The sequence below is a fragment of the Odocoileus virginianus genome, chromosome 17 (assembly GCF_023699985.2).
Source record: "Odocoileus virginianus isolate 20LAN1187 ecotype Illinois chromosome 17, Ovbor_1.2, whole genome shotgun sequence".
Taxonomy (NCBI): domain Eukaryota; kingdom Metazoa; phylum Chordata; class Mammalia; order Artiodactyla; family Cervidae; genus Odocoileus; species Odocoileus virginianus.
Window position 1 is genome coordinate 52,207,854 of NC_069690.1, and position 21,416 is coordinate 52,229,269.

General features: G+C 48.1%; 1 protein-coding gene across 3 annotated transcripts; it reads left to right on the forward strand.

Annotated features, from left to right (window-relative positions):
* The first annotated feature begins 897 nt into the window (after positions 1–897).
* Positions 898–20,821, forward strand: ST6GALNAC1 (ST6 N-acetylgalactosaminide alpha-2,6-sialyltransferase 1). 3 transcript variants are annotated; one of them, XM_020915597.2, is made up of 9 exons: positions 898–2,802; positions 16,194–16,875; positions 17,484–17,652; positions 18,123–18,294; positions 18,504–18,642; positions 18,904–19,007; positions 19,187–19,276; positions 19,362–19,461; positions 19,725–20,821. In XM_020915597.2, exons 1-9 carry the CDS (start codon positions 2,672–2,674, stop codon positions 19,914–19,916), a joined length of 1,779 nt encoding a protein of 592 aa, XP_020771256.2. In that variant the 5' UTR covers positions 898–2,671; the 3' UTR covers positions 19,917–20,821. The 3 variants fall into 3 exon arrangements, with proteins under 3 accessions (XP_020771256.2, XP_070336019.1, XP_070336018.1); XM_070479918.1 differs by having other exon boundaries at positions 898–2,300; positions 2,381–2,802; positions 18,504–19,007; XM_070479917.1 differs by having other exon boundaries at positions 898–1,161; positions 1,307–2,802; positions 18,504–19,007.
* The last annotated feature ends 595 nt before the right edge of the window (positions 20,822–21,416 follow it).

Sequence of the window (21,416 nt, forward strand, 5' to 3'; positions counted from 1 at the left end):
TTTAAGTTAATATATGTCCTACAAACAGATTGTACCTTCTTTCTTCCCACTGCTGCTTCCCACTGCACAGGTTCTTGTTAGTTATCTGTTTTATTTATAGTAGTATAGCTATGTCAATCCCAGTCTCCCAATTTATCCCACCCCCGCTTTCCCCTCTTGGTGTCTATATGTTTGTTCTCTATGTCTGTGCCTCTATTTCTGCTTTGAAAACCATCTTTTTAAAAAGTTATTTCTTTTTGGCTGTGCTGGGTCTTCATTGCTGCGAGGGCTTCTCGCTAGCTGTAGCGAGTAGGGGCTGGTCTCCAGTTGCAGCGGGCAGGCTTCTCATTGTGGAGGCTTCTCCTGTCGCGGGGCAGGGCCTCAGGGCCCTCGGGCTTCCGCAGCTGTGACACGTGGCTCAGCAGTTGCGGCTCATGGGCTCTAGAGCACAGGCTTAATGGCTGTGGCACAGAGGCTTAGCTGTGCTGCGGCACGGGGGGTCTTCCAGTATCAGGGATCAAACCCGTGTCTCCTGCATTGGCAGGTGGATTCTTTACCACTGAGCCACAGGGAAGCCCTGAAAATAATCTTTTAACAAGTCATATCTGCATGGGAGGTCCCACACATCCTATGGGCTGGTGTATAAAGAAGATTAATGTCAAAAACCTTTGCTTAAGCAGGAGAGAAAAAGGAGACTGCTGAGCACAAACATCGTGATAATGTGAAAAATTTTTGGCAAGCCAGTTTCCATGAAAATTCATACTTCTCTGGGTCTCCCATTGGGCCCAGGCACACACAGAGAAGCACATTGGACTGGAATCTGAGAACCAGGAAGTGAGAATGCTGAATGAACCCGCCCCTACCAACTGGCTTTGAGAACTCTAAGTTCAACCCACCCCTAAGGTGATGAGAGGGACAGGCTGTATACAGTACCTCAGCTGGTGCCCAGGAGCTCAACTAGATCGCCACGCTCTGGGGAAGCCAGAAAGAACACTGATAGCCAGTGCCTTCTGCAAAACAGAGGTGAGGTGAAAGAGACACTGCGTTTAGGCAAATCCACGCTGTGGGTAAGAAAGCCCCTTCCCACTGTGCAGGGCATTTGCCTGGCATCGCAAACAGGCACCAGGATGTCGGGGGACTGCCTATGCCAAGTACACAGGCGAACCCAGGGCCAAGTGTCAGGTAAGGCGAAGAGCTATGAGTGGACATGGGTCTATAAAGAACATGTTTATTATGGAGTTGGTGTTTGAGCACTTACAGGTTAGGTGCGCAGAGATAGACAAGAGACCGGATCAGTACTAAGAGGATTTTCTCTCCTTGCTTCTAGTCCATCCGCTGGAATAGTACAATGAGTTACAGTATCATGTTTGCACCTTTTTCATCCTCCCTGGGGAAGGCGATTCAAACATCTATTGGCACATCACCTGGGTGAAAACCAAGAACTTTAGGGGAAGAATTGGACTCTGTGCATTCGGGGAGTGCACGCTGTGATGACTAAGCAGGGAACCTAGGTCCCAAGTTCTTCAAAGCCCTGTTGTTCCAAGCTCCACCTCTCCCACTTCGACTGCACTGTTCGACCTTACTGCCAGCAGTCATTTTAAAAACGGAAAATCCACAGTACTTTAGGAAGGGTGGCGTCTCTGAATTTTCTGTTTTCTACCACTGATCTTGATATTATTCCTCCGAGTTGTACCTTTTCCCCGTGTCCTGTGGTTTTGTGCTTTTCATATCGTGGCTCAGAGACGCTGCTGTGCAGTAAGAATACAATCTATGGGTCAGTTGGATCCAGTCCCCCAAGCCAGTGGCTCACTCCGTGGTCTTGGGCAAGCTGCCCATGCACAGAGGCAGTTTCCTCGACTGTAAAATGAGGTGGGTAATACAGTGTTCCGCTCCTGGGGTGGCTGCGAGGGTTGCATTCATGCATGCGAAGCACCCCACGTTGCATGAGAAGTAGTGAAGACTGAACAGAATGGCTGCACATCAGTGGTTCTCAATGTGGCCACACACCGGAATCACCTAGGGTAAAGAATACCCATGCATGGAAATTAGCTCTCCATGGAGATTCAGGCTTGACTCGTCGAGGTGTAGCCTGAGCATCAGGATGTTTTAAAGCTTCCCAGATGATTCGAATGGGCACCCAAGATTGACAGCCACCCTTCAAAATAACTCAGGAAACAAGGTGTTCTGAGAGCTCCCGTCCAAAGCTGCACAGTCTCTCAGAGGAAGATGGCAAGGGGGTGTCAAGCCTGAATGGGTGCCCTGTGTTTTTCTTGTAAAACTCACATTGAAGACGGAGGCTGTGCAAGGCCCTTCCAGTCCAGGTACTTGTCCAGGGTCCCCCAGGGTTTGCGACCTGATGAAAGTGAGGTTCCATGTAACGTGTGTATGTTTCTCATTAAAGTTCCACATTCAGAAATCGGCTTCAGAGACAGCAGGAAAAGAAGGTGAACTTGTTTGCATAGAAGGAGTTTCTCTTCCTTCAAGCCACGCCAGCCTCTAAGCCTTCATAAGGCAGAGAAGGCAGCTCCCTTCCCTGGCACACTCTGGAAGACTCCGCGTTCACCAGCGTGGCTCATTTTTAAGACAAAAGGGTGCACACCGTGACCAGGAGATCTGAGCAGTTAAACTGTTTGCTGTCTACATCAGAGCCCCAGGACATGTAGAAATTCCCTGCAAGACCGGACCCACCAACATGAGGCCTTGCCCAAGGAGACTCTGTCATCTGGCCCAAACTATCCAGGGGCCTTTGCTTTTGGCTGTGCTCATCTTCTTCCTCTTCACCTTGCCCTCCTTTATTAAGGAACCTAACACAAAGCCTAGCAGGTAAGAGTCTGCCCTTTCCAAGTTCCCTGTGGTTTATTAGAAGAAACGAAAATGATAGCCCGGGGAGGATGAGGGACATCTGAGACACCTCTGTGGTGACAGGCAATGTCAGGGATCACTAAGGTTGTCAGGAATCATGGGCGAGGAAGCCGGAAGGGGAGACTTGGGGGGGACACGAAGGTGGTATAACAGGAAAATGGGGGGCCATGGCGCTTATACACAGAGGAGGTAGAGGCAGGAGTTGGAGAACTATTGGTCGGGTCTCCAGGAGGCATAGGTGGAAAACTAGACTATTTTCCCCTCTAGGTCTGTGAGTAATAACCTCAGTTTTGGGGTTCATTACATGCCATTCTCTGTGTACTAAAGCAAATGATTTATCCCATGAATTCCATTAATTTCTTTATATATATATATAAAGAAATATATATATTATATACTATACAATATATATATATATTTTATATATATATATATATATATATATATAATATTTCTTTAAGCTCAGGGTTCCTCTCGAGTTGCAATGGACCTCAGGGAACCTCTCCTGTTGACTCAGGGAAGTCAGGCCTCCTTTCGAGTTGCGAGGGCACCTCGGAATTCCTCTTGAATCGCTGCAGGGGAATAGGGCTTCATCTCGTGTTGAGGTGGGAAACTGGGGGTTCCTCTTCAGTTGCGACAGGGATCTCCTGGTTCCTACGGAGTATCAACATGGGATTCAGGCCTCGTCTCATGTTGCAGCATGGAGCTCCACTTTCCTCTCGAGTTGTCAAAGGAGTGTCAGGCTTCTTGTCGAGCTCAGGCGGGGAACTTGAGCTTTTTCTAGAGGTGCAACAGGGGAGTCAGACCTCCATTTGTGTTGTGCAGGCCAACTCGGCGATCCATTCGAGTCGCTGCAGGGTAATCAGGCCTTATCTTGAGTTGAGGGTGGAGTCGGTGTGTGTGTGTATATATATATATATATATTTCTTTCTTAAAAAAGGAAAATGTTCATTTATTTGGCTGCACCAAGTCTTAGTTGCAGCACATGAGATATTTAGTTGAGGCATGTGGGATCTAGTTGCCTGAAAGTGAAAGTGTTAGTCCCTTAGTCATGTCCAACTCTTCTGACCTTGTGGACTGTAGCCCACCTGGCTCCTCTGTCCATGGAATTCTCCAGGCAAGGATACTAGAGTAGGTTACTATCTCCTTCTCCAGGGTATCTTCCCAACCCAGGAATCAAACCTGGGTCTCCTGCACTTCAGTTAGATTCTTTACTGTTCCCTGACCAGGAATCAAACCTGAGCCCCCTACATTGGGAATTTGGAGTTTTAGCCATTGGTCCACCAGGGAAGTCTCCCATTAACTTCTAAATCATACAGTCTCTGAGGTGTTTTGTCAGTAAAATGAGACATTGCTCACTTAGGGGGGCAGCTGAAATTCTGGGTCCCAAGTGAATCCTTCAAAAGGACACTCTAGGCCATTTTCCTAACAAACACATCTCCTGCAGGGAGAGACCCCTACCTTTCCAGATTCAGTGTATTTTGAATGATTTTGTCTCACTACTCTTAGAATTTGAAAATAAAACATACCCTCATGAAGTTTTAAAAAATACGTCAAGACAAAGCAAGAATAAAGGTCTCCCTATGATACCCCATCACTACCCAGTCTCCACGGATAACCACCCTTAACACTTCGGTGTAGAAATAATTACTATGTTATTGTAGCTAATGCTTCTATAGTACTCAGTATATGCCAGGCACTATTCTAAATGCTTTATGTGTATTAACTTACTAATGCTTATATGAGTATTCTGAGACACAGAAAGTTTAGATGAATGATCCAAGTTCATTCTGCTGGTAGTTGCAGGGCCAGCAAGCAAACCCAGACATTTTGGTTCCATAATCTGTGCTCTTTAACTTGTGTTAGACAACCCTTACAACAGATGGATAAGTAGGTAGATAGGTAGGTGATACTCAGCAGTAAAGAATTCACCTGCCATTTCTGGAGACATGGGTTCAACTCCTGGGTCAGGAAGATCCCCTAGAGAAGGAAACGGCAACCCACTCCAGTATTCTTGCCTGGGAAATCCCATGGACAGAGGAACTTGACAGGCTGTAGTCCATCGGGTCTCAGAGTTAGGTACGACTTAGCGACTAAACGACAATAAACAACAAAGGTAGGTGATAGGTAGGTAGACAGATAAACAGGTGGACAGATGGGTGAACAGACAGACGGACAGATAGGTGTCACACTATACACATTGAGTGACTTCTTTAATCAACTATATCATGGACCTCCTTCCATGTTGGCACATACAGGTCTATTCCCTTCCTTTTCATGGCTGCATAGCTTCTATAGAATGGATACAGCTTAGCCAACCACATCTATGGGCACTTGGGTTGCCACTCATTTTTCACATACCTTTGGGCACTTATGTATTTCTGTAGGTAGATTTCTAGAAGTGGAATAGCCAAGATAATGAATATGTTTACATTAAATGTCAATGGAAGGACTTCCCTGGTGGTCCAGTGGTTAAGATTTTGCCTTCCAATGTTGGGGGGTGCAGGTTTGATCCCTGCTCAGGGAGATACGATCCCACATGCCTTGCAGCCAAAAAGCCAAAAATATAAAAAACAGAAACAACACCGTAATAAATTTGATAAAAACTTTAGAATGGTCTACATAAAAAAAAATCTTTAAAAAAGTCAATGGACACCATCAAGTCATCCTCAGAAAAGGCTACACATACAGGTGTGAAAGTTAACTCTCTCTCCAACCTCTGAGGCAACACTGGATCTTGTGAATGGTTTTCAAGTTTAATCATCTGATAAGTAAAAGCGTGTTTCTCTTTTTAATTTGCATTTCTCGGGCTAGTGGTGAATCTGAGGATCCTCTAAAGTTTATAAATCATTTCATTGTATGGATATACCACACATTATTTACTCATTCTCTTTTTGATGGACATTTGGGTAGTTTCTAGTTCTGGCTATTATGAATTAAGAGTAAACCTGCTGTGAACATTGTTGTACAAACCTTTTTTGTGTACATAGTTTTATTTCTCTTGGGTCAATATCTAGAGGTGGGATTGCTGTGTTATAAGGAAAGTATATGTTTAACTTTATTTTTTTATACTTTTATTTATTTGGCTGCATGAGGTCTTAGTTGCAGCTCGAGGGATCTTTTTAGTTGTGGCACATTAGATCCAGTTCCCTGACCAGAGATCAAACTCAGGTCCCCTGCACTGAGAGCATGGACCACCTGGAACCACCAGGGAAGTCCTTAAGTTTAGTTTTAGAAGAAAAGTTATTGAGTTATTTCCAAAACAGTTTTGAATTTTTCTCTTTCTCCCTTCGGGTTTCACTGGTGGCTCAGTGGTTGCAAAGAATCTGCCTGCCAAGCAGGAGATGCAGGTTCAATTCCTAGGTCGGGAAGATCCCCTGGAGATGGAAATGGCAACAATCCAGTATTCTGGCCCCGGAAATCCCATGGACAGAGGACCATACAAGAGACAGCGAGGGGTTGGACATGACTTAGCGACTAAACAATATTTCTCCCTTCTGTTTTGTCAGTTCTTGTTTCATGTCTTTTGAAGCTCTATGATTTGATGTACATGCATTTTGGATGGTCCTGACTTTGAAAGTGACTGTAAAGTTATTGAATCTGCCCACAATTTTAAGGGATAGGAAATAGGCCACATACTGAGATATCTCGATAAACTGTTTATATTATTACATTCCAAGAGAGCAGAGACAGTGGACGCCATAACAATAGTGGTCCCCAGAGGAGAAGATTTTGTGTCTGTTGAAAGGTTCAAAGAGAAGATGGCACCTAGGATACAGAGAGGGCTTGTGTGAGTGCCTGGGGAAAGACGTGTAGTGAGCAAAGGATAAACAAGGGCGCCAGCCTAAGTCCTAAATTAGTGTCCTCTCTGCTGACCTGAGAGTGAATCCACCTCAGGGAAGTGAAGGTTTCCTCTGGGTCGCAGAGAAAGGGCATTTAGGAAGGTGGGACCCAGCGCTGCTGCAAAAGGCTTTCAGCCAGGGAGGCAGACTTGCCTCGTGACAGAGCTATTTTAAGACGATGAGTTGGCCAGAAGTGAACAGGACGGTTTAGGAGGAGGGAGTTGCCACTTTGAGTTGACCAGCAGTGGCACCCAAGGGAGTTGGACGACTCAATAGGCGGATTATCCTGGTGTGAAGGGAGGGGCTAGGGCCACCTTTAGCCATTAAAACTCAAGGTGAGAAGGATCTAGACTAAGAGACAGAAGAACAGCAAGAAGGGGGAAATCAGGAGATATTCTGAAAGAGAGGAGGGAGAGACAGGGAGAGGCAAAAGTGATGGGTGGTATTGCAGTTTGACTGGTCATGCCCTCCCTTCCCTGCAGAGCTGCCTGGGCAGAGGGTGGGTGCAAAATCAGAAAGGGAAGGGAGGTGCACAGTATAGAACACACCTGTAGATCCCCGTGGTTTATGAAGGTCATTATCGCATGACTGAATGCTGATGCTGAAGCTGAAGCTGAAACTCCAATACTTTGGCCACCTGATGCAAAGAACTGACTCATTGGAAATGACCCTGATGCTGGGAAAGATTGAAGGCAGGAGAAGAAGGGGACAACAGAGGATGAGATGGTTGGATGGCATCACCGACTTGATGGATATGAGTATGAGCAAGTTCTGGGAATTGGTGATGGACAAGGAAGCCTGGCGTGCTGCAGTCCATGGGGTTGCAAAGAGTCGGACACGTCTGAACGACTGAACTGAACTGAACTGAACTGATCGCATTGATGTTTACACTTTGTGACTTGCCATGATCATTTGAGAGTCGGAGAAGATTTTCAGATCTTAATCTGTGCTCCAGGGGCCTTTCCATCTGTTCTTTTCTTCTTCTTCTTCTTTTTAAAAGAAGAAAATATTTATTTGTTTTTAATTTTATTTATTTGGCTTCACTGGGTCTTTGTTATACCATTCAGGATCTAGTTCCCTGAACAGGGATCGAACCTAAGCCTGTTGCATTGGGAGCTCAAAGTCTTAGCCATACTGGACCACCAGGGAAGTCCCTCCATGTGTTATTTCGGATCTTTACAATTGCAGTTCAAGATTAGTATTTTTATTCTTTCACAGAAAATGAAGATTACGAGCCTCAAAAACATTAAAGGGAATTCCATGGAACCAGGAAGTAGCAAAACGGATATTTGAATTTAGAGAATTTGAGCTCCAAATCCCATGCTTCTCCACTACCTCCTATGTGTTGACTCTCAAGAGGTTTAAAGTCCAAGGGAGGACTTCCCTGGTGGTTCAGTGGTTAAGAATCTGCCTGTCAGTGCAGGGGACATGGGTTTGATCCCTGGTCCAGGAAGACCCCACATGCTGTGGGGCAGCTAAGTCCACGTACCACAAGCACCGAGGCTGTGTTCCTAGAGCACGTGCTCCGCAACAAGAGAAGCCACGGCAATGAGACGCCTACACACCGTAACCAGAGGAGCACCTCTCTCACCACAACTACAGAAAGCCCGGGCATAGCAATGAGGACCCAGAGCAGCCAAAAATAAAGAAAGAAATGGAATTTTTTTTTTTAAGTCCAAAGGAGGAGAGAGACATACACAAAGCAAGAGAACACAGGTGATATTATTAGTGATAAATGTCCTCAGTAAAGTCAAATGAGACAGATGCTACCAGAGCACACAGAAAAGTGTCATCCAAACCAAGGGGATGGGGGTGGGAAGTAAAGGAGAACACAGTGGAGATGGGAGCATTTGCAAGGTGCCTGATGGCTGTGTGACATTTCAGCAAGCAGGAGCACCGTAAGCAATGAGGAAATAGCGTAAGCAATGGTGCAGAAAGGAGCAAAGGATGATTTCAGGAATGGGAGACTGACAGATGGGCCATTTAATAGGAACTGATAAGGTGTTCACTGCGTACCAGGCACTGGTCTCGGAGTCATGATTACTAATCACATATCGAGCCAGAGAGTAGATACTATTATCTTCATCAACTCCTTAGTAGATGAGAGAGATTAGATCACTTGGCCAAGGTCACCCTGGTCACTGATGTTCAAACCCAGGCAGGCTGGCCCCAATGTCCCTGCTCCCAGCATTGCACCACCCTCCACGTCTCTCCATCATATCCATCCTGATGTCATAAATCTTAAACGTGTCTTTTTCTGCCAGACTATGAATTTCTTGTGGGTAGGAACTGTCTCATTTGTCTCCATTTCTCCAATAATTTGAACAGGTCCCAGACACTGTACATATGTAACACAGTGTCAATGCTTACTGATAAAAGAATGAATGTGACCTTAAATAACTTTGTTCTGTAGCTATTAAAAATTTTAGGACTTCCCCGGTGGTCCAGTGGTTCAGATTCCAGGCTCCCAGTGCAGAGGTCCTGGATTTCATCCCTGGTCCAGGAACTAGATCCCATATACCACAACTAAGATTGAAGATCCCACACATCAAAACTAAGACCCAGTACAGCCGAAAATTATTAATAAATTTTCTATTTAAAAAAAAAAAAATGAAATTTTAGAGTAAGGGAGTAGCTTGATTGAATGTTTGCTTTACACAGGTCACTCTGTCAATAGATTGTAGGTTGCGTAGATGGCCAGGCACAGTGAGGTTTTTATTTGTTTGTTCGTTTTTAGGCGGTGCCTCATGGCTTACAGGATCTCAGTTCCCTGATCCGAATTGAACCCTGGTCCAGGCAGTGAAAGTGATGAGTCCTAACCACTGAACTGCCAGGGAACTCCCCAGGGCACAGGAAGTTTTAAGGAGACAGGTTAGAGGGCCAATGTAGTGGTTTAAGATAGAGTCCCTGGGGCATGGGGCAAGGAGGTTATGATGAGAGCAGGACCAAAAATAAAAGACTGAGAATAAGTTAAATCAGCTGGATTTGGTGACAGATACGATGGTGGGGGCAGTGGTGACAAGGATTTTTAGACAATTCTATGATTTCAAACCTAGGTTATTGGTCTACCTTTCATATCATTTTAAGACAAACACAAGTGCACCAAACTGACAAAAGTTTTGGTCCCACTCTCCAATTTGCTCTCTGGTGTGTAAAGACCAGGTCTGTGTCTGCTTGGCTTCCCTAGTCTGGAATAAATTTATCCTAGAAGACGCGATGCCTTGTTTTGGCTTCAGAGATGATCATGGAGAGTGAGCTGTGAAGTAGACCTATGGATTCTGCTTTGTTGTTTTGGCTATTGTTGTGAATATTTTACTTATTTAGTTGGCTGTGCTGGGTCTTAGTCGTGGCAGGGGGGATCTAGTTCTCTGACCAGGTATTGAACTCGGGCCCCCTGCGCTGGGAATGCAGAGTCTTAGCTACTAGACCACCAGGGAAGTCCCCTGGTTTCTGTTTGGTATTGTATTTTGCTTTGGTGTAGAACCAAGCTGTGTTTTCTATAACCTTCTGGTTTCTGATTCTGGACCCTTAGCTAGAATCAGAAAAACTTAACCTCAAACATTCTTACTCTTCTACCCCATCCCCAGGAGGGCATCAAGGGCTCTGGGATGTCTGATATGGTGCCAAGGCCCAGGAGAGGGCAGCTGAATCTTAGCCATCAGCTTGCCGCAAGATGTGCATCATCACTACCTCTTGGCTCTTCTGTGTCACCTGGCTTAGGTGTGAGAATGTCCTGTGATGTGGTTTCTAACTTCCCAGTTTCTATACACAGTCAGTTCCTTTCAGGGGTCTTAAGAGACCCTTGTAACACTACCAGGAAGTAGGAGCCCTCTGGTCTTGGGCCCTACAGAGCCCTCCCTTCTCTCCCACCTCCCTTCCTTCCTCCTCCCAGAGTAAATATTTCTAGGGAGGGGATGATGGCATAGGAACTAGAAAGGTCCCTCTCCAAGATATTTTATCTATTTCCCCAAATCTTCTCCCCATTTGAGGGCTTAGGTACTTGGAGGGGAAAAGCCAGAAGGTCTTGCAGGGTATTCTTTATTTTCCAGCTCTTGTCTGCACATGTGTCCGTGGGGGCAATGAATGTAGAGCTGACCATTAGCTGCTGGTGGTGGGTGGGAGGCAGGCACCAATAGGAAAGGGAGAAAACACAGCGAGGAAAACAACCAAATAACATTCCAGGATATTATACAACTACATTTGTGAGTATAATAGGCAAAGAAAAGGGATCTGGATGTTCATGCCCTCGGGGGTCAACAGTAGGTTCTTTGAAAAAGTATAATCACAAGTTCACATCCTTTTGTGCTGAAATTCATTTTCTGCTTTTTCAGTAAGGAGCACGCATTGCTTTAGTAAAAGGGAAAATAATTCAGAAAACTTGTGAAGAAAGAGGAGCAAAAGTTTAGGTGTCACTGTGGATTGAAGTGTCCCCCTCAAACAGAACATGCCCTAGGCTGTGTGCCCACTGTCTTCCACATAATAACACATTATTGCATCAACTTACATTCATCTCTGTTCGCCTGTTGGTTCGTGATCCACTTAAGAGTGATGACTATAGCTTTTTTATCTCTCATTCCTAACAGATAGCTCCAAAAGCCTGGCCTATAATTACCACTCAATAAATATTGCATTGTGTTTTCAAATTCTCAATAGGATGTCTCATTTGATTATAAGTTTTCTCTTTAATTTTTCTTATTTTTACTAACATGCAAATGTTTCAGTGAAATAGTATAAGGAGGCTCATATCAAAACACAGCCATCCCCAGGACTTCCCTGGCAGTCCGCACACTTCTACTGCAGGGGGCATAGGTTCAACCCCTAATCAGGGAACTAAGATTCCTCATGCCATGGGGAATGGCCAAAAAATAAATAAATGAAATAACCAATAAATACAATAACACAACTGTCCCCAAGTCTCCTCCCTGCTCCAGGATTCTGATTTCCAAGGTGATTACTTCAACCCCCTCTGATTTTCTTTTTGGTAATCTACTGCTCTATTTACAACATGCCCACCTGCTATTTCTTGATTTCTCAGTTAAGTGGTTAAGGGCCATCAAGGAAATATTATTTACCCATGGCCTTGAGGCCTGTCGCCCCTTTAGATTTTCATCTCCGGATGCATGAACCCAAACAGGGGCTGTGGGCATCTCTAACTGTCGCTGTGTGTCACTTAATGTCAGTGTCTGACCCAGTTCAACGTGCCTGTATTTGTATAACAGCATTGTTGGAAATGGCCTTTCCCAGTGGCTCAGCGGGTAAAGAATCTGCCTGCCAATGCAGGAGACCCAGGTTCGATCCCTGGGTCGGCAAGATCCCCTGGAGGAGGAAATGACAAACCAATCCAGCTTCCTTGTCTGGAGAATCCCAAGCACAGAGAAGCTGAGCGGACTACAGTCCATGAGGTCGAAGAGTCAAACTCGACTCGGCAACTAAGCATGCATACACATCGGTCGAAATGCCATTTCTATACCGGTCTGTAAAATCCTTCCAACCCTTTTATAAGGCAGGTTTTAAGATTCTCACAGTGGATAAGAAAACAGAGGCTCACAGGGTCCTGTGACTTGCCTGAGATTACACAGCTGGCTAGTTAGAGGCGGGGCTGGACTAGAACCCAGGCTACTTTCCACCCACCTAGGCTCCATTGCCCATTTGCCAAGTGTCAAGAAGTCAGCGTTCTCTCCACCTCAAGTTCAACCCAAAAACATGTCCAGGGGAGCCCAGGAGGTTAAGTCATGGGGAGGTGACAACCACTACATATCAGAGGGCTGCCCTGCATGCCACCTTGCAGGAGACCGGCTCAACTTGCTTTCAGAGCTCCTCACGTCACCAGGAAGCAGGAATAATAAAGCCCTGATCAAGTTACTGAATACTGCCGCGGTTGTTGGGTTCTGCAGATTCCAGGGAGCTCTTCCAGCCATAAGGGAGAACAGGAGCAGGGTTGGGGCAGGCTGCCCACTCTCTCTATTTCTATACGCCTCGCCCCTCTCCCCTTTCCCTGGTGAGGACTCTGGGGAGGGGGCAGGGGAGGAGAGGAATGTTACTTTTAACCCTAAGGTCAGTATTCCAAAATGCCAGAATAAAAATATCAACTGAACTTGGGATAATATGTAAAACAAACTTTATTCTCAAGTGTGATTTTTCCCAGAGGTACAAGATGCAGGTGCTTTAAAAAATGGACTTTGCTTTAGGGACTTCCCTGGTACAAGATACAGGTGCTTGAAAAAAAATGGACTTTGCTTTAGGGACTTCCCTGGTGGTCCACTGGTTAAGAATCTGCCTTCTAGTGCAGGGAATGCAGGTTCAATCCCTGGTCAGGGAGCTAAGATCCCACATGCCACAGAGTAACTAAGCCTACATACCACAATTACTGAACCTGTGCACTCTAGAGCCTGAGCACCATAACAAGAGAAGCCCAGGTGTCACAACTAGAGAAAGTCCACAGGCTGCAATGAAGAGGCCAGGCAGGCAAAATTTAAAAAAAAAAAAAAGGACTTTCTTTAAAACAGCCCTGGTTCCTCAACTGAGAGCTTCTAGCCACTGGGCTACACAGGTCATTTTGTATCTGTGATTCTTGATCTGTACTTTGAACCTTTTGCCATTGCTTTGCTTCCAGGTCCTCCCTGGGTGATGTGTTGTTGTTTTGCTTCATTTATGGAATAGAGCTATGTGATCCCTGCTAGAGATATACTTATTTAATACTTATTGTTGTTGTTTGTTGTTCTGTCACTAAGTCATGTTCGACTCTCTGTGACCCCATGGACTACAGCTCGCCAGGCTCCCCTGTCCGCCACCATCTCCCAGGAGTTTGCTTAAGTTCATGTCCATGAGTCGGTGATGCTATCTAACCATCTCATTCTCTGCCGTCCTCTTTCCTTTTGCCTTCAATCTTTCCCAGCATCAGGGTCTTTTCCAATGAGCTGGCTCTTCGCATCAGGCGGCCAAAGGACTGGAGCTTCAGCTTTAGCATCAGTCCTTCCGATGAATATTCACAGTTAAGTTCCTTTAGGAGTGACTGGTTTGATCTTCTTACAGTCCAGGGGACTCAAGAGTCTTCTCCAGCTCCACAGTTTGAAAGCATTGACTCTTTGGCACTCAGCCTTCTTTATGGTCCAGCTCTCACATCTGTACATGACTACCAGAAAAACCATAGCTTTCATATATACGTGTATAAATTTTTTGGTTGACCAAAAAGTTAATTCGGGTTTTTCCATGTAGTGTTACAGGACATATATATATATATATATATATATATATATATATATAAAATTTAATATACTTATATTTTTATTATATATATGTTTTGCTTTTTTTGGCTGTGGGGTCTTAGTTCCCTGACCAAGAATTGAGCCCACATACCCTTCATTGAAACTGTGGAATCTTAACTACTGGGATGTAGTTAATGACCTGGGAAGTCCCCATTTATTTATTTTTTAAGAGCAAATTTTATATATTTACCTCCAAAGTAGATCAGAATTATAGTATCAAATTGCTTTTTGCTTGAGTGAATTTGTTTGCCTATTCCTCTGAACTAGAGTCATTTAATAGAACCACAGTCCCCCGCCCCACCCACCCCACCCCAGCCTAGCAAACAGAGTACAACTTCAGGAGCACTTAGGGTCTGGGCAAGACAGAGGCAGGGCTCTCAGCATGTGGATGGAAACAACTTGAGCATTCAGTAAATTCCATCCATGACCTTTAGAAAATGGCAATATAAACCCTCATATCCCAGGCAATCATATATGTGTATAATCATTGGGAGTTGAAGTTTAATCACATAATTTAGTCACTACCTGGGTCATTGCTGCCACTTCCTCAAAAATGTAAACACATCATCTCTTATGTCTACTGCATTGGCAGAAAGGTTCTTTACCACTAGCACCACCTGGGATAGACAAATAATTCAAGTCTAAATTCCTCATACACTGCAAATAATGATCTGGTCCTGACTGCCTGTTTGGGATTATCTCCTGCCAGACAAGCCCCAATCCCCACTCTTTTATATATGTATATATATAATTTTATTTATTTATTTTTGGCTGTGCTGGATCCTTGTTGTTGCACAAGCTTCTCTGTAGTTATGGCGACCAGGAGCTGTTTGTTGCAGTGTGTGGGCTTCTCATTGCGATGGCTTCTCTTGGGCAGCATGGGTTACTCCCAAGCTTCAGTAGTTTCAGCTTCCCAGGCTCTATAGTTTTAGTGCACAGGCTTAGTTGCTCCGAGGCACATGTGATCTTCCTGGACCAGGGATTGAACCCCGTGTCTCCTGCATTGGCAGGTGGGTTCTTTACCACTGAGTCACCAGGGAAGCCCCCCCACCCCACCTTTTCTTTTTTTAAATATGTATTATTTACTTTTGCTGCGCCAGGTCCCAGCTGCAGCGTGTGGGATCTAGTTCCCTGACTAGGGATGGAACCCGGGCCCCCTACATTGGGAGAGTGGAGTCTTTTCCACTGGACTACCAGGGAAGTCTCCCAACACCACAACTTTTCATGCTTTGGGGACTGAAATTTCCTCCTCCCCACTCCTAATCCTCTTCAGAGGGGAGCTCCTCAGGAAGCCTTCCTAGCTTCCATGTAGGAAGCACGCCTTTTGTCCGTTATCTCTAACACATGCCTCACAGTTTGTGGGAACTTAGTTCCCCAACCAGGGATTGAACTTGGGCTGCTGCAGTGGAAGTGCTGAGTTCTAACCACTGGACTTTCAGGGAATTCTCAACAGTGCTTTTAAGCAGTGTTGGACTGCTGATAGGATAAGAAGCACATCTTTAAGGCAGATCTTTCAGAATCAAGGTTGGCAACTATAGTCTTAACAGGCATGCATTTTTCCCATTTCCTTGTGGACAAAGATATCTTTGTTACCTATATTTTTTTTTAAGTCCCACTGAGTCACAAGATATTAGGTGGCAGGACTAGGTTCACACAAACTCATTCTTAGACTCACAATTGGGAACATACAGGATGCTGGAGCCGCAAGGAGTGAGCCCAGGGAGCTGGAAGTGCAGCATGGAGACGTGAGCAGTTCAGCTCTGCCCTTGGCCTCCAGTTCCAGCTCCCCAGACTCGGTACCACTACTCAGGTTTCTTTACCAGTCCAAAGTGGCTTCCCAGGTGGCATTAGTCGTTAAGAGCCCCCTTGCCAATGCAGGAGATTTAAGAGACGTGGGTTTGATCCCGGAGGGGGGAAGATGTCCTAGAGGAGGGCATGGCAACCCACTTCAGTATTCTTCCCTGGAGAATCCTATGGGCAAAGGAGCCTGGTGGGCTGCAGTCCAGAGAGTCATGAAGAGTTGGATATGACTGAAGGGGCTTAGCACACGCACTGGTCAGAAGTAAGTGTCCAGATCCATTGCCAACAGGTGCTGCTTGGTGTTGGGAAGCAGCCAGCAATGCCCCTCCCCTCCCCTCTCCTGAAGACTGATTTGAAGTCCGCTTGAGACACAAAAATGAATGCTAGTTACACTGCTCAAGTCCCTACAACCTTAGCCTTCATCCAAAGCCATCTCTTTCTCTAGGAATCAGCATCAACAGGACATTAAGGAAAGGTCCCCAGAGTTACTGCAAAATGCTATATCTCAGGCACCCATCACGAGAAGGAGGGCGACCACCCACATGGAGTCAGTACAGAGGACCCGTGCTCGGGACACACACCCCAAGGCCACAACCCTCATAGCGGGCAAGCTCAGAGGAGCGCAGACCAGCAGCAAGGCCCGTGCCGAGGAGCCGGGCAGAGCGCCCACCCCCACCAGAAAGGCAGCACCGCAGACGCGGGCGAGCAAGGACACCGGGGTGGACGCGCGACCCCCGACAGCTGGAGGTGGGGGCGGGGCCTCCGGCAGGACCGAGGCGCCGTCACTGAACAGCCGGAGCCCGAGGACGGCCAAAGGATCTGGGGACCGGAAGGCGAGGCCGACAGGCCCCGGAGCGGTGCCCACGAAGCCGCGGGACAGCCCGGCAACTGCAGCCAAGACACTCCTTCCAAAACACCAGGCCGGGGCGCGGACCCCCGGGGCAGGGGGGCGGGCGGGGAAGGGAGCCAGAGCAGCCACCCCAGACGGAGCCCAGCCCACCCGTTCCTCGGCCCCTCTCCCGAGCCCCGCCACCCGAAGCCAGAAGCTGAAGGCCGCCAACTTCAAGTCTGAGCCCCAGTGGGATTTTGAGGAGGAATACAGTCTGGAGGTGGGCGGCCTGCAGACGGTGAGTTTTTCCTCTTCTGGAGACCCTGAGGCCCGCTCCCTCCCGTCCCTCCGGGGCTCTGCTCCTAAGCTCTCCCCCACACGCTCAACCAGGTGAGGGTGTGATCGAAGGGCTGCCCCGGTCCCCAGGAGGCCCGGAGGCTCCTCAGAAAGGGTGAGAGAGTGTGACCTCAGCAGGCGGAGGAGCAGGACTGGGCAGGGACCAAGGGACAAGAACGCCCCAACCTGGTGCCCAGCCCTATCCTCCCCAGAGAGAGAATTCCAAGACCCTCTCTCTCTTCCAGCCCTAAGAAAAGCAACCTGGGGCCCCAGCCACGGGAGGGGAGACACGGAAGTTTGCACACAAAACTGCAGCCAGGCACCACACATGAGACCCGTGGCACACGTCCTGCTCGCGGTGGGCTTGGGCGATCAATGACCAGGGGGACCAGAAGGCTCTGGGAATAGGATGGAAGATGTAGCGGAGGTGGGGCCTTTCCAGCTAGTTTCTGCTCCCGCGCCAACCTCCCCGTCCGGGCCCCAGGGCCCCTCACCCCACCCGACCCTATCCCCCCCGCCCCACAGCTTCCCCGGCCTCTCTCCGGACCTGACCCATCCTCCTGCTTGCAGACCTGCCCTGACTCGGTGAAGATCAAAGCCTCCAAGTCACCCTGGCTCCAGACTCTCTTTCTGCCCAACCTCACCCTCTTCCTGGACTCCAGACACTTCAACCAGAGCGAGTGGGACCGCCTGGAGCACTTCGCTCCGCCCTTCGGCTTCATGGAGCTCAATTTCTCCTGTGAGTCCTCGTTCAAGGGGCCTGGATGTGCATTAGGCCACAGCAGAGGGCCATGCTTCTTAAAAAGTATTTTTAAAATATTTTTTGGCCATGCTCTGCAGCATGTGGAGTCTTAGTTCCCCGACCAGGGATCAAATCCTCAGCCCCTGCATTGGGAGCGCAGAGTCTTAACCACTGGACCATGAGAAAAGTCCCAGAAGGCCAGGCTTTTTAAAAAGTTATGTTTTAAATCTGTATTTACTCTTTGGCCATGCGTTGCAGCATATGGGATCTCAGGGATGGAACCCAAGGCTCTGCACTGGGAGCGTAGGGTCTGAACAACCGGACCACCAGGGAAGTCCCAGAGGACCATGCTTTTCTGCCTCTGGCCCACCTCTCCCCTGCGGGCAATCAGCCCCGGGAGAAAGGGCCGGCGGCCCCCTGGCCCTGGCTGGGCTCTGAGTGGAATCCCCCCGGCCCCCACATTGCAGTGGTGCAGAAGGTCGTGATGCGCTTCCCCCCCGTGCCCCAGCAGCAGCTGCTCCTGGCCAGCCTCCCTGCCGGGAGCTCCCGGTGCATCAGCTGTGCCGTGGTGGGCAACGGGGGCATCCTGAACAACTCCCACGTGGGCCCAGAGATAGACAGCCACGACTATGTGTTCCGGTGAGCCTGCACCTGCCCCGACCCCCACCCCTCTTCTACAGAGCAGGGCTCTTCCCGGAGAGCTCACAGGGTGCTCCCTGCCTGGATCCAGAAGCTGGCTCCATCACTGGGCTCGCTAGTGCCGGCCCCCCATCCCTTCTTCCTTCCCCCGACCACCTCCACACATCACCAGCAGCCCTCATGTGCTCTGATTTTGTCTTTCTGGCTAGGCTGAGTGGCGCCATCATCAAAGGCTATGAACACGATGTGGGTACTCGGACCTCCTTCTACGGCTTTACTGCCTTCTCTCTGACCCAGTCACTCCTTATACTGGGCAGTCGGGGTTTCCGGCATGTGCCTCTGGGGCAGGTGAGCAAAGAGGGATGGGCCTGGCTGCCCACAGACTTTGGATATGGGAGGATGCAGGTGAGACAGGGAGACAGACAGGGAGTTAGGGAGCATCCTGAGTCTAGAGCCTTTCGTCGGTACAGTCTCCAGGCATATGAGGGACAAGGGCAGGGAGGGCAGCCATACCAGGCCGGAGGAGAGCAAGCAGGCAGCCTGGGATCAAAGTCAGGCCACCCCATCAAAGGTAGGACTCCTGGACCACACGCTGTCCTTGGTCTTCAGGATGTCCGCTACCTGCACTTCCTGGAAGGCACCCGGGACTATGAGTGGCTAGAAGCACTGCTTCTGAATCAGACCATGGCTTCAAGGAACCTTTTCTGGTTCAGGTACCCACCGCCCCCTCCCCTCACCCACAGACAAGCTGTGGAGGGGGCAGCCGGGAAGGGTGGACAGGTGGGGACATTCTGAGCTCTCACTTGGAGATGGGGGACCAGTCATGCCCATGACCCTGCCTTGGCCCTCCCCCGGAGAGGTAAGAGAATGAAGGACCCATTCCTGCCCACAGGCGCAGACCCCAGGAGGCCTTCCAGGAAGCCTTCCAACTGGACAGATACCTGTTGCTGCACCCAGACCTGCTCCGATACATGAAGAACAGGTGAGAGCAGGAAGCCCGTGGAAGGGGCGAATCCCTCTCATCCTGGTGAACCTCCTGACAGCTGGGGGGCTGGGCTGTCTCTTAGATTCCTGAGGTCTGAGACTCTGAACACTGCCCACTGGAGAATATACCGGCCCACCACGGGAGCCCTCCTGCTGCTCACTGCCCTCCAGCTCTGTGACCGGGTGAGGCCCTGCTTCTGGAGCCCGCGGATCTGGAGAAACAGCTCTGGGGTAGCCCTGGGCCTGCTCAGCAAGGGATGATGGCTGGGGGATGGGGGGAGGGGCCTGAGTGCAGACACCTGCCTGTGTGCAAGCGTGCCTCCAGGGGTCCTGCACCCAGACCCCCAGGGATAGAACCAGGATACAGGACCCTGCCCCCAACACACACAGAGAAGAAACCCAAGAGACACACACGCAGGCCTTATTTCTCCTCCACCTTCCTGCAGGTGAGTGCCTACGGGTTCATCACTGAGGGCCACGAACGCTTCTCTGACCACTATTATGATAAGTCCTGGAAACGAACGATCTTTTACATCAACCATGACTTCAAGTTAGAGAGGACACTCTGGAAGCGGCTACATGATGAAGGTATTATCCGGCTGTACCAACGTCCTATAACTTCCAAACCGACCATCTGAAGGGAGCCAGGGCTACCGAAGTCCCTTCAGTTATTCTAACACTTGGAGCACAGTGGGAGACCAGCGGCTCATCCGTCATCTTCCCAGCGCCTGGACCAGGCTCTGAGCCCCTCCAGACTTTGGGGGTAGAGGTCTACCAAACTAGTGCAGAGGCGGGGACACCCTCGAGATGGCAAATGATGGACTGAGGTTTCGGAGACCTTGGAAAAATTTCTGCAGGGTCTGTTCCATGGAGGTGGGGACTCAATTTTTGAAACCAAGGGGACTTCCCTGGTGGCTCAGATGGTAGAATCTGCCTGCAAAGCAGGATACCTGGGTTCAATCCCTCAGTCAGGAAGATCGCCTGGAAAAGGGCATGGCAACCCACTCCAGTATTCTTGCCTGGAGAATCCCATGCACAGAGGAGCCTGGCAGGCTACAGTGCATGGGGTTGCAAAGAGCTGGATACGATTTAGCGACTAACACTTTCACATTTTCACTGTTCAAAAGCTACTTGGCACAAAACGAGGAGTCTGAACTTATGGAGACATGTAGATTTGGGATTGAATTACAGATCTTCCACTTAGCAGCCATTAAATCTTGAAGGCATGACTGTATTTCACTCTAGACTGTCTGTTGGACCCTTCCAGGGGTTATCTGATTCTAATAGAAGGTCTACAAACTTTCCTTATCTTTGAGCTACTTGACAACTCTCTGGGTTGTAGAAAACTGATATTAATAAAAATGATTTCTGTCTGAATGAAAAATGGGGATAGTGATCAGTCTTGTTCCTATTATCAAATTAATTTTAGTATTCCGGACTGCCAATGTATATGTCTGGACTTTGGACTCTTTTTTGACCAGTTTTTACTAGTTCCTTCACTAATTAATGAGTTAAATAAAATCTCTGATATGTGTTCATTTTATATTTGTATAAGAATCACAGTTTTATCCCTAAAAAAAAGAAAAATCATCCTTAGGACTTCCCTGGTGGTCCAGTGGTTAAGAATCTGCCCTGCAATGCAGGGGACGCAGGTTCCATCCCTAATCGGGGAACTAAAATCCCACATGCCGTGGGACAACTAAGCTCATGTGCCACAAATTCTGAGCCCATGTACCTCAGTTAGAGCCAGTGAGCCACGAACTGCAGAGCCCACAGGCGGTGAACCATGAGCCGCAACTAGAGAGAAGCCTACACATGGAAACAAAGAGCTGGAGCACTGCAGCTAAGACCCAGTGCAGCCAAAAAGAAATAAATGATGAATACTTTTTAAAAAGTCATCCTTTAACATTTCCTTAGGCCGTTGTTTTCTAATCTGTAAAATGACTTTTGTTGTGTTGTCCAGTTTCTAAGTTATGTCTGACTCTTTTTGACCCCGTGAACTGCAGCACACCAGGCTTCCCTGTCCTTCACTATCTCCCAGAGTTGGCTCAAACTCACATCCACTGAGTCTGTGATGCTATCTAACCATCTTATCCTCTGTCACCCCCTTCTCTTGCCCTCAATCTTTCCCAGCATCA

Coding starts and splice junctions, on each gene's coding strand:
- ST6GALNAC1 (XM_070479918.1), top strand. CDS start 2,672: ATGAGGCCTTGCCCAAGGAGACTCTGTCATCTGGCCCAAACTATCCAG. Junction 19,277..19,361: donor CTCCGATACATGAAGAACAG/GTGAGAGCAGGA, acceptor GCTGTCTCTTAG/ATTCCTGAGGTCTGAGACTC. Junction 19,462..19,724: donor CCCTCCAGCTCTGTGACCGG/GTGAGGCCCTGC, acceptor ACCTTCCTGCAG/GTGAGTGCCTACGGGTTCAT.